The sequence below is a fragment of the Synchiropus splendidus genome, chromosome 4 (genome assembly GCF_027744825.2).
Source record: "Synchiropus splendidus isolate RoL2022-P1 chromosome 4, RoL_Sspl_1.0, whole genome shotgun sequence".
Lineage (NCBI taxonomy): Eukaryota > Metazoa > Chordata > Actinopteri > Syngnathiformes > Callionymidae > Synchiropus > Synchiropus splendidus.
Window position 1 is genome coordinate 27550617 of NC_071337.1, and position 13080 is coordinate 27563696.

Consider the following 13080-nt stretch of genomic DNA (forward strand, 5'->3'; position numbering starts at 1 on the left):
ATGTGTGAGTGTAGTTGTGTGTGTTCATCATCATTAAAAAAAAGCCCCTCCCCCCGCCCTACCTCCATTCCACCCCCTTCTGTTCTGGTTATGTAAGCAGTTTCTCATTAATAATGTAGGGGGCCTCAGTGAGCTGTGATTAGAAGAGTTGTGTTTCAGGGACACATACAGGTATGTCTGAATCCGTTTGTGGTTCTGAAGGTCCCCTATGATCCAGCTCAGGTCTCCTCATGCATTTCTGTTCCCTCCACTCCTGGAGCGGCTCACAAGTACTGGTCGACTGGGTGCATGGAAAGCAACCCAGACGACCTACGAGCAGAAGACAAGAAGAGCAGGGCACACAACCGATCCAGAGGGCAACACACCCACACACTCTTACATACAGCACATATACATGCACACACATGCGTGCACACATACAGGTTTGTCACATCATCTTTGTGGGGTCCGGTCATTGGCACAATGCTTTCCCCAGCCTCTCACCCTAAACCCAAGCATCCAAAACAAATGGGTTACTTTAAACAGGACCAAACTTTTACTGAGGTTTTAACCCTCCAAACCTTGTGAGGACAGGCCAAGATGTCCTCACAAGAAGGTGGCTTGCCAAGATCTGACACTCACAAGTATGGTAAAGTGTGCCCGCACACACATACGCACATTCATGTCCACAGATTCCCAGGTGCTGTTGTTGCTGATCATCTGGAACGTTGTGGAGAATCCATGAGAGCGTGAGTCTCAGGGGTCCACTGGCCTAGATAGTACCTCCTACCCCCCACCTCCCACATCCGCCCAAACACACGCACACCTCAGCGCAGAGGGAGGAGGTCATCAGACTCCAAGGCCTCACAATTCATTCAGGTTGTCATGGCAACGAGTGACTGAGTGAAACTTCAGTGCAGACATGGTGACTTGAACAATCGGTGTCGTCATGGTGCCAAATGATTTTTTGGCAAGCAATCCAGTCCACATGGTCATCTGACTTCTTTGGCAGAGATTTTCGACATGAGATTGAATGACTGTAACGGTCCTGATCCCGGCACGAGGGATTATATGCTCCAATAACACAGCAGTGCTTTCACATAATCTCGGATTAGGACCACATCAGGGTCACAGATTCAACGTGCGGACACATGAGAATGGGAGCATCTTTTATGGAGGGATGAGAGACGGGAGATGGCCGTGGTGTGGATCGTCATCAATCACTCACCTTCTGCTGATATACTAGCAGACCATAATGTGTCTTGCTGTCACCATGGTTACTGTTGCTAACACACTGACTTTGTGAGTGTCAGCCTTTCTCCGGGTGTTGGACGTATAGAGACAAATGTGTGTGTGTGTGTGTGTGTCTGCTTTTGTGTGCATGTGAGTTTCCTTGTTTCCATGGCAACAGAGCTGAGCAGAGTCAAGAGTGTTGTCAGTGACGTGACGGGATTCTCTTCGGTTGCCGGGTCACTGGTTCTGGGTTGAGGGATCCAGAATTTCTCTGCTGCTGAAGCTGAGCAGTTACTGTATATCATTCCTGATGACGACAATGACTACATTCGGTACTGGATGGACGTACCGCCAGGCTCAAAACTATTTCCTGTCTGCAAACATGTTTCTAGTGTATTGACGAGTACCATGTTCAGTCTGGATGGAAAGGTAAGCATTTGACGAATAAGCAAGGACTGATGAGAGATGGTTGAAGGAGGGATCAAAGCTAGATGATGAGGAAATGATCAGAGATGGATGAGAATAGAGGAGTGAGTGATAAATAATGCAGGAAGAATGAGAGATGGGTGCTGAAGGAATGGTGACAGATATATGATGGATGGATGCGAAGGATGCATGATAGACATGCACAATAATGGGTAATGGGAGAAGGAAAGATGAACAACAGGAAGGATGAGAGATGGATGATAAAGGAAGAATGCCTGCATAAAGTTCGGATGGTGTCTGTATTTTCAGACAGGTTAGAGATTCCCTCAAGTCAGAGTCATCTTGTATCCTTCCCACCCGAAACATTTCTCTCCCACGACCCTTGAACACCGCTCTGCCGTCACGTGATACTCTCGGCTAAGACAGCAGTGACGTCCTGGAGCTCCGTCAGTGGAGCGGAGTCTGGCTGTCATCCTGGCTAGCGGACAGTCTCACTCTCTCACCACCGACAAAATCCTCCAAATATCGGTGACGTCCACACGGCAAGAGAACACTCGAGGAGGGAACGCGGAGCCTGGAGTCCTTGGCGGGGAGCCTGTGGCGTTTGGTCCGAGTGGACGGAGAGACCGCGGCTCTTCATCACTTCTGGACTCGTCTGTAGCCGGAGAAATGAGGAGGGTTGCTGCGGCCAGGGGCAGCAGGAGGTTGTAGCAGCGTTAGTGAGGGCCACATCGCAGAGGGAGGTGCCCATGGCGGCTGGAAGAGGACGCATCCTCCAGCAGCAGAGCGCAGCAGCCTCAGCACCATGACGAGGAGGTGAGCGTCATTCTTCATTCAGCCTTCCCCGCCCTGCGCCTCCATCAGCACCCACCCTCCCCCATCCACGTCCCACTCCCACCGCAGGCGCTTCCAGACCTACCCATCCTCATCTTCTTGATCCTCATCCTCCTCACCTTCTTGCACCTCGTCCTCCTCCTGTCCACCTCATACTGTTCTTTCTTCTTGTTCTCCTCATCTTCTTGCTCCTCTTGCCACCTCCTCTCTGCAATGCTCCCTGATCGGAGGAGAGGGTGTCAGGGTCCTGGATGCCCAGATGCCCAGGTCTTTGGGTTTCTTTCGTGACCCACCAATCTCTTGGGCTTCTTCACATGACAGAACTTCAGGTCTTGTTCTAGACACTCTGATCCCTGTGATCATGTGACCAGTGCTCACATGACAACAGAAGTTCCGCATAAGGACGATGATTGATCAGTGCCGTCGTGTGGTCGGACATGGAACTAACACAGACCATGCCTTGTTTTGCCTACTGTTCGCCAGTCAGTCCTGAAATTAAACAAACAAGCATCACTGAAGCGGATGTTTGTATTGAGTGAAGGCTGGAGCATGATGCAGATGATGTTGGGGGGATGAAGGTCTTTATGATAATGAGGATGTGATCACAATGATGATAAAGATGATGTGATGGCGGTGGTGAAGTAGATGGTGCTGATGATGACACTGGTGATGTTAAAGGCGATGACGCTGCAGATGAGTCTGACATGAGTTTGACTTGCTGTATGAATCAGGTACATTAATAGGGACGACCAATATCGACATTTTGCAGATCCCGGATATGCCGATAAAAATCGATACCGATATACAGTATGTAACTATTCATGCAACAATTTAATGTGTTAAAAGTAAGAACACTGATGTCACACAATAATGTCTCAGATTTTCACAAGCATTTTCAGCATATTTGGCGATGCGTGTCGGTTTTCATCGTCGGGGAAAATCAAATACAGATATTATATTATAATTCCTTTTTTTAATAACTTGGCTACCGGGCCAACAATATTGGCCTATCAGTATTATAGGATATTGCCGTGGTAATTTTTGTTAGATTACCTTAAATGCTGGGGATGCACAGAATTGAAATTTTAAAATGCTTTAATAACTGATAAAGAGACTTGTTGACTGACTTATATTTAATTTTAATTTATAAACACACATCAAGAACATAAATTCAGGGCAATATGAAACTGAAGTACATTTTAGCCATCTTTTTTGTTAATTATATGTACTGACATGTTTTGAATATGAATATAGATTTTTTTCACTAGCCGCCATTGCTTGCCCCTAATAAATACCCTCTCACCTAAACATCAAACCATGTGTTTGTGTTAAGTACAACATGAATCAAGAGAAACGAAAATGAAACTCACTCGCTTGCGTTCACATCTCGGACTTTGAGTTTTAGTGAGTTTAAAATGGCTCCTAACAGATAATACGTAATCTACCTGCCTCGAATGCAATGTACCTCTACACACAAATCAAACTACCTGGTGTGTCGATCAACCTCAGAGCTGTGTTTACACCGTCTTTTTCTTTAAAGACGTCCAACGTTCTTCCTGGGTGCAGACAGTTCAGTGCGCACACGTGTGTACTGCCCTCGTTGTTGCGGTGATGAATCGGTACCAACGATGCCGCAAGATGGTGGTATCATTGTATGTTTTTAACATGCTGGAACCAAATTAGTACCAAAGTGCCGGTTCTTGTTACAAGTGCTAGTCCTAGTTGCTACCTTAATGTGTTTTGACAATGCGGCAACTCTGCATGTCAGGTCAGGCATGCTTGGTGGTCTTGGTCTGTGCTGCCCCCGCAATGGTTTGGACTGGTCATGATCTCAGGATAGGTGGTCTTAACCACAACATTTCCTGAGGGTTTGTCAGCCGACACTTTTGACCAACCTTTGGGACGGACCGTTGCTTGGTGAGTGAAAGCGTGTCACTAACCGTCTCTGTCTGTCCACTGGTTCCACAGAACGCAACACAAGGAGTCGATCCCTTTGTGTCCAGCAGCGGATCGTGACAGGAGACCATCACTGCAGCTAGAGATGTGTCAGCGAGTCATTCCTGTGAGAACATAGTCGTCTCCCCTGCTGTACTTGTAAGCTGACGACACCAGCTGGCCTTGGCTCCACTGCCAAGCTCACATACTCTTGGCTTCCACATGATCAGGCGACCGCATGTGACTGCTGCTTGCCCTCCAGCCGCACCTTGAGACCCAGACCTGCAACATGCAGTGGCGACGGCGGCACTGTTGCCCCGTCACAATGTCATGGACGACCAAGCGTTCCCATTTCCGCACCCACGTGGCAGGACTTCTGATGTTGGCGCTGCTCTTTACCCTGCTCTTGTTCTTTAGCCATCAGGACTGGCTACCCGGGCGTAGTGGGCCACGAGAAGGTCCTCTGGCATACACAGTTCGAGGTATTAGGAGTCCTAGAGGGGAGAGCAATCAGAGCAGCTCGCTCAGGAGTCTCTGGAAGGAGGCTGGTCATTCACTGCAAAAGTCTCCGCTCAACTTGAGCTTGCATCAGGCTGAGGGGGAGGGCGTCCGTGTGGGCGTCATGGGGCTGGGTGACTCTATGAGCCCCAACAACAGTCTACAGGAGGAGATGGGTGTGGGAGGGAGACTCAGTGCGCAGCCATACCGCTACATCCTCAACGAGCCATTCAAGTGCAGGGACACCACGCCGTTCCTCATTTTGCTCATTGCCGCAGAGCCGGGTCAGTCCGAGGCCCGGGATGCCATCCGACAGACATGGGGCAATGAGAGTGTGGCGGGGGGTCTGACTTTCATCCATTTGTTCTTGCTCGGCACTGGTCAGGGCCCAGACGCCTCTGTGCAGAGCACTGTGGAGGAGGAGAGTCGTGCTCACCACGACATCATCCAGCAGGACTACCAGGACACCTACTACAACCTCACCATCAAGACATTGATGGGACTGAACTGGGTCGCCACCTTCTGCCCACACGCTTCCTACGTGATGAAGACTGACTCCGACATGTTTGTCAACACAGAGTACCTGATCCAAAAGCTGCTGAAGCCAGATGTGCCGCCGAGACGGCGCTACTTCACTGGCTACTTGATGAGGGGCTATGCCCCAAACCGGAACAAAGACAGTAAGTGGTACATGCCTCCTGAGCTGTACCCCAGTGAACGCTACCCCATATTCTGCTCCGGAACAGGATATGTGTTTTCGGGTGACATGGCGGAACTCATCTACCAAGCATCAACAGGGATTCGTCGGCTCCACCTGGAGGACGTTTACGTCGGAATCTGTTTGGCGAAGCTGCGCATTGACCCAGTGCCACCGCCCAATGAGTTCCTGTTCAACCACTGGAGGGTTTCATACTCCAGCTGCAAGTACAGCCACCTAATAACATCACACCAGTTCCAGCCCAATGAGCTCATCAAGTACTGGAACCACCTGCAGAGCAACAAGCACAATGCCTGCATCAATGCAGCCAAGGACAAGAGCGGACGCTTCAGGCATCGCCGCTTTCACGCAGACCGACTGCCATGACCGTGCCGGCAGCCCCTGCAGGGTGCAGCCAGCTCAGCACCATTTCGGAAAAGCACATTGTGTACAGTTGACGACACAAACTATTTTTTTAATTCAAAATACTGTGACTTGTTGTTTTTATGTCAGGCACTGGGGGCTGGTGTGACCGTGCCAGGAGAAGAGTCAGGGTCATGTGACAAACTACAAATACAAAGTTGCTCAAATGTTTACAGTGTGAAGTCATATGACTTAATGCAAAGTCAGTGTTCATGTTTCGGAGAACTGTTCAATTTATGACTGAACTTGAATTGACGTCCGTGTCGGAGATTGTATTTTATATAGCAGCGAATGTGAGATGAAATGTCTGATGATTAAATGCTGAGTTCAACTTGCGTGTTTCTTCCTCTTTCTAATCCAGTGTACACCAGGAAATGGCTCTCCACTTGCCTTGCTACCCGTTACCTTAGTCTGCTAGGTAGCCCAGTGTTTTGTTCCTCTTTAGTCTCAGAAGACTGGAGCCGAAGAAAACGACTGACTTGGTGTCACGGTTTGAGGAAGTTTGACCAGGTACAGAATGAAGAGAGCCATGGTAGGACTGATCCTGGGTCACAGTTAATGGAATGTGATGATCCGACACTGTCAAATGCTGAAGAGAGATCTGACAGGACCAGGACAGTGCATTTCTACAGTCTACAGACATCATGTCACTGGACACGTTGAGCAGGGCGTTTTTTTCTGTGGAGTGATGCTTATGAAAACCAGACTGAAAAGTCAGTTGTTCTGAATTTTTTGGGATCTGAAGGATCCAGATTTGATTTTATGAGTTGTGGTTCCACAATGGCATTTTATTATTAAGAATTAGAAAAGACACTAGTAGAGAGCGACAGGCTGATCACTCTGGTAACCCTGGGGCCAATGATATGAAATGCATTTAAAAGGAGTTTACAAGGCATAACATGTTATGAACAAAAGGAAAGCTTCATTCTGGTTGTGTTACAGGTTAAAAAGATGACCACTTACAGCGTACAGGCTCATTATCAGCAGGGTTACAATTAGATGGCGCCGGAAGCTGGAACTTTATGTCCCAAAATTTACCAATAAAGAACTTCATTCTTCAAAAGAAATTAATTACAGTCAGCCATGCAAAATACAGGTGTAAGAGCTGAAGGTGTCAAACAGCACTTTTTATTCATGATGACCAGCTGGCGGAGATAGTCAGACCTGGCATTTTTGCATAGTTTCATTTAAAGAAAATCCAAGCTCCTTGAGATGCCGCAAGTTTAATTGACTTCCACAGACGCTCAGTTTTGTCTCCTCATATTCCGAATTAATCTAAGCATAAACTGCTTCTTGAGACACAAGATTAGATTGGACAGATCTAAAAAAGATGAAGTGACTGTTAAAGTTATTAATAAAGTTGTCCACCTCATCACGTTCCAAGAACAAAAGAATCATACATAGCAGAAAATCTGGCTGCAGCAGGCTCAGTTATGATGCGTCTCGGTGACCTAATCCCAGAAGGCACAAGTTCAGGAGTGAAGAGCAGATCTAATACACTCACAGAAAGACAAAGCGCATCAAGGGAACTCATTGGTGATGCTCAACAAAACTGATGAGAGTCTGAGTAAACTTGGTGCTGCAGATTTAAAGTGTCACCGGCCAATGAAACAGACATTCGATGAATGCTGTATATCCCAAAATAATTGTGAAAGGACTGATTTCAATAAGACTTGCCAAGAGCCAGGAGATTCAGATGAGGCCTTCAGCACTGCAGAGCACTGTCAACATGGCCCATCGGAGGACGAATTGATCTGAGACAGGTTGGTGGTGGGGTTATCCCATTGCCTTTCTGAAAAATGAACAGTGAACTGACACCAGAAAAAGCTGTCACTGCAACAAGACAACATGAGGAAAAGGAAACAGCAGCCAATGGTGAGAGAGAGACTCATTCTCAATAATGGAAATTGGCCAGCGTGGACTGAAATTCCAGAAAAAGGTCACACAGAGAACACCCATCTGGAAAAGGACCAGCACACTCCCGGAACAACTACTTTGCACACGAATCTATATGTAGTAGATGCGGACGAAAAGGACACTTTTTCCATTTGCAAGCCAGGTAGAGTAGGTGCTGTCAAGGAAGAAATGGAAAAGACTGTGAAAGTGAATGACCACACCACAATATCCACTCCTCCGCCTGGGTTTCCTGCTGTCTCTGACCCGCAGCATCTGCAGCTAATAGATGGCATTAAAGAGTCAGAGGCTGGGTTGACGAAAAGGGGAATAAAAGATTGGGCGGAAGGCGGACGCAAAGCCCAATGTATTGCTGCTACTTCGATATTTACCATATAGCTTCAGAGAAAATAGGGGTAACTATGCCCATCGAAGAGGCCACAGAATGGTGCACAGGCATGGTAGTGGCACCAAACCCACAGGAAGAGACCAGAGGCCAGCCATGGGCAAATCCCTGGCCAAGCTGGCAGGGCAACACTCAAACTGGACGCCACAGCTGGACTCTGACACCCTTACCGTGCGGCACCTGAACATTTACAAAGGAAGAGACACATATGTTGGCCATGACTGGAAGGGATGGTACATCATACCAACAACATCCTCGTTTTTGGATCAACCCTTGAGCATGACCTCAGGCAAGATAGAGATAAATTGTTGACATAGAAAGGAAAACAAACAAAAGATAAAGTCTGACCAGTAACTAAAAGGGGGGAGATGTACTGTAGCTGGAGCAAAAGGGCAGGAACTACAGAGTAGGAACGCATAGAGTGACCGACCGATCATGACGATGTCATAAATGCCCATATCGGCACCAATAAATCGGCCGGCTGTTTGATCAATGCACCACTAATTCTGTGACCAATAATACTAGTGTGAATGTCAAGTGTTCGGTGGGAAATTATCCAGTTTCACCCAATTTGTCCGGAGATGGAGGTGGACGATATGACAACATTAAACAATAGGAACCTGCTGACGTGAGGAGATTACATGGATTCGGTAACATTCTTTCTACACACTATAGATGGATGCTGACTCTACTCGTCCATCACTCACAGTGCGCAGTGTGGTGCGCACTGCTTCTTTTCCCTCACAGCGAAGAAGCAGGTCAAATGCGCAACTTCAAGTTCTTTTTTTACCTGATGCGCCTCTAATGTAACCACACACCTTCACGACAGAATGATGGATTGTTCCTTGGCGGACCCGCGACGCCAAAGGCATTCTCTGCCGCAGCACTAACATAGCTAACAGAGCTAATAGCTAATGGCCCTTCAAAGCTTTATTAACTCTCGCAAACTGTCAGAATTTTCTTTGTGGTTTTGGTTAACATTCAAATAAATTTGCTCCAAAATGAGAAGACCGAAAGAATCACTGTTGTTGTGAAGCCAGCTGAGGCAAAGAATATTATTATTATTATCATACTAGAATAAAATCATGCAAAAGACATTGTGGTAAAATTGAAGAAAAACAAAACGTGTCTGCAAATAACATGCCAAAAAGTGTCAGTAACTACAAATTTTCACAAATGAAAAGGGATTTTCTACAGGACTTTCGACTGGGCACAATCGGCCAAGGATTCATTGGTGGTGAGCCTTGGGATTTTTTCAATGAACAAAATGTGCCGTGGCTAGAAAAAAGTTGAAAAACACTGCTATAAAGGACACAAATTTGGCACAGGCATTGAGAAATGACAGAAGTTGTTTCAGGTTCACTGATATCCAGCCCCTTGCTAGTGTCAGTTAACTTAATACAGAAATGTAAAGTTCAGAAAAAAAGACTTACTTTGGTCTGTGTTTACAGTACTTGAATAAGATGATGCTGTCCAGGTCTGAGAGAACAGATATTTCATCCATGCTATATGTCAGATGCTGCACTGTAGCATATTTGACAATAAAGTTACCTAACCTAACCTAATGTTTTTGCCCTCTCATTAATGTGTCACTACCACTTAAATAGAGAATAGAATATACAATACACTACTTTTGGAATTCATTATTCTGAACAGTTGTGTTGTTGCTGCATACACACAAGAAGATATGTGCTTAGGGGTGCACAAGGGTTTATTGGTTCTTGGCATCACAGCTTGACCATTTGTGTCATTCAGTACTCACACTTCATGGGGAAGTCTGAGGTCATTCCTTGCACTTAAGTTGACCCCAGAACCTCTTTATAAGAGAGGGCTTCTTTAAAACACTTGAGTCTTTCATGGACACTTCCGTTAAGTTTGGAGGCTCAAGGTTGGCAAAGTCTCCTTTTGTCTGCTCCATCAGCTTCAGAGGATAAAGATCCGCTTTACTTGAGCTCCTGGGTCTTACCTTCTTGGTGCGGCGGCCTTTGATGAGCAGCTTGATCTCTCGAGCTACACGCGCCATTATCTTCCTGCATAGCCTACACGTGGACATCTGGCAAAAGTTGGTGCCCGAGTGCCGACTGTGTAGCGAGTTCTGGATGTTCTCAGACAGTATGCAGTTGACCTCCTCTGTGACAGTGTTCAAGATCCCGTCTTTGATTTCGGGCGGAGTCTGAATTGTCGTGTTCTCGTCTGCCAGGTCAGAGATGGCATTTACCAGGAACATCTTAAAGTTCTGATCAGTCGACTCCTTTACAAGGCTAGAGGTCCTCTGCTCAAGGTCAACCATGAGGGTCACGGATGGACCGCAGCTTGCTGGTGAGGACGTCACATCAGTATCTTGGCAGTTAGCCAGAGAGACAAAGGCCCTTGTCGCCATTTCGAGGACCGACATGCACATGCTGACTAGTTGCTCCTTCACCATCAGGTTGTCTATGCCGTTGCTCATCTCTCGAAGGTTTCTGAAAACCACAAGGCAAGATATCTCTTAGCACAGAACAAAATCAGAGGCGTGGCAGTAAGTGGCAACCAAGGTTGTTGATGTTTACCTTTCTGAGAGGCCATCGAAGAACTGTCTCATGATGACATTCAAGACCTTCTTCATTTCCATCAGCGGGGACACGTCTGGAACGCCCACCATCAAAGGCTCACTAGATTTTTCCTCTACACACAGAGACGCATCGATCTCTAATGGAGCCTGTGGATAAACTTCTTCAAGGGCCGGCCCCATGTTACTGGTGAAAAGCTGAGGTGTGCCTTCCATCTCTACTCTGACAGGTTGCCCTGGGTATTCCTGCGCTTCAGGCAGTGAGGTTGACTCAGGGAGCGTCAGGAGGGCCAGTCGGGTAGCATCGGGTAATTGTCCTCCAAAGGAGTCTGAGACAACCATCCATGTCAGTGACTCATCCTGCCCTTCCTGGTAAGACACTTTTGAGACAAAGTCTGTCGAAGAAGTTATGAAAGCTGTAGGAACCGGTGCTGATGGATCATCTTCAATAAGGGAAGGAATAAATACGACTCTGTTCTCCTCCACAGTTTGATCTACATTTGCCTTCATTTTTTCTAGAGGGCTTTCTGATCTGACTCGTTGTAAATACGTGGATGATGATGTTGGAAGAAAAGTGAGGTCTAGCAATGGCATGTCTTCAATGATGGGTATGGAGGTCCCAGGAAGATTAGTGTTTCTTTCTGTAGTTTGTGGATCTTTGTCGTCATGCAGTGTCACAGCTCCTAACTCGGCAGCCATATTGATCCAGTCCCTCCCCTCTGATAGTTTCAGATCACTGTCTATTGCATCTTTCACCAACATCCCTGCATGAACTTCTGAAGTGGGGACTTGCTCATAAACAATCTGTGCCTGCTGAAGGAACGTGGCAGGTGTAGAACTTCTTGAGGGAGCCACAGAGAAGACAGAGCCCTCAGGAAGTTCTGATCCTATTCCAGAGTCTTCCCTAATGATGTCTTCCACAAGATTTGATGGCTTAAATCCTGACGTTTTGTCATCACTGTCTAACAAAAAGAAGGCAGTAGTTGATGGAGCCAGAGGAGGCACCTGTGGGGTTATTTCCACTTCCACATTACCATTTGTAAAACCTATGAGCCTCATTGACGAGGCCAGAGGGTTGCAAACTGCTGCTGCTTCGGTGGGAAATTATCCAGTTTCACCCAATTTGTCCGGAGATGGAGGTGGACGATATGACAACATTAAACAATAGGAACCTGCTGACGTGAGGAGATTACATGGATTCGGTAACATTCTTTCTACACACTATAGATGGATGCTGACTCTACTCGTCCATCACTCACAGTGCGCAGTGTGGTGCGCACTGCTTCTTTTCCCTCACAGCGAAGAAGCAGGTCAAATGCGCAACTTCAAGTTCTTTTTTTACCTGATGCGCCTCTAATGTAACCACACACCTTCACGACAGAATGATGGATTGTTCCTTGGCGGACCCGCGACGCCAAAGGCATTCTCTGCCGCAGCACTAACATAGCTAACAGAGCTAATAGCTAATGGCCCTTCAAAGCTTTATTAACTCTCGCAAACTGTCAGAATTTTCTTTGTGGTTTTGGTTAACATTCAAATAAATTTGCTCCAAAATGAGAAGACCGAAAGAATCACTGTTGTTGTGAAGCCAGCTGAGGCAAAGAATATTATTATTATTATCATACTAGAATAAAATCATGCAAAAGACATTGTGGTAAAATTGAAGAAAAACAAAACGTGTCTGCAAATAACATGCCAAAAAGTGTCAGTAACTACAAATTTTCACAAATGAAAAGGGATTTTCTACAGGACTTTCGACTGGGCACAATCGGCCAAGGATTCATTGGTGGTGAGCCTTGGGATTTTTTCAATGAACAAAATGTGCCGTGGCTAGAAAAAAGTTGAAAAACACTGCTATAAAGGACACAAATTTGGCACAGGCATTGAGAAATGACAGAAGTTGTTTCAGGTTCACTGATATCCAGCCCCTTGCTAGTGTCAGTTAACTTAATACAGAAATGTAAAGTTCAGAAAAAAAGACTTACTTTGGTCTGTGTTTACAGTACTTGAATAAGATGATGCTGTCCAGGTCTGAGAGAACAGATATTTCATCCATGCTATATGTCAGATGCTGCACTGTAGCATATTTGACAATAAAGTTACCTAACCTAACCTAATGTTTTTGCCCTCTCATTAATGTGTCACTACCACTTAAATAGAGAATAGAATATACAATACACTACTTTTGGAATTCATTATTCTGAACAG

General features: G+C 46.3%; 2 protein-coding genes across 5 annotated transcripts in view; one reads left to right on the forward strand and one right to left on the reverse strand.

Annotated features, from left to right (window-relative positions):
• Positions 1-82: 82 nt before the first annotated feature.
• Positions 83-13080, reverse strand: part of LOC128756720 (uncharacterized) — a 26531-nt gene continuing 13533 nt past the window's right edge. For all 4 annotated transcript variants that reach the window (XR_008414301.1, XR_008414299.1, XR_008414300.1 and 1 more), the window contains 2 exons: positions 10874-13080; positions 83-10786 (listed from right to left, as the gene is read on the reverse strand). The exon at positions 10874-13080 is cut by the window's right edge and continues 806 nt beyond it. Coding sequence is in view for 1 of the 4 variants with exons in the window: in XM_053861282.1 (XP_053717257.1) it covers positions 10108-10786; positions 10874-11931 (1737 nt within the window). In the remaining 3 variants the exon portion in view is untranslated. The remainder of the gene's footprint in view (positions 10787-10873) is intronic.
• Positions 1402-13080, forward strand: part of b3galt2 (UDP-Gal:betaGlcNAc beta 1,3-galactosyltransferase, polypeptide 2) — a 14056-nt gene continuing 2377 nt past the window's right edge. Inside the window, exons 1-2 of the mRNA XM_053861286.1 lie at positions 1402-2454; positions 4441-13080. The exon at positions 4441-13080 is cut by the window's right edge and continues 2377 nt beyond it. Of these exons, the coding sequence (XP_053717261.1) occupies positions 4697-5989 (1293 nt within the window). The 5' untranslated portion in view covers positions 1402-2454; positions 4441-4696 and the 3' untranslated portion in view covers positions 5990-13080. The remainder of the gene's footprint in view (positions 2455-4440) is intronic.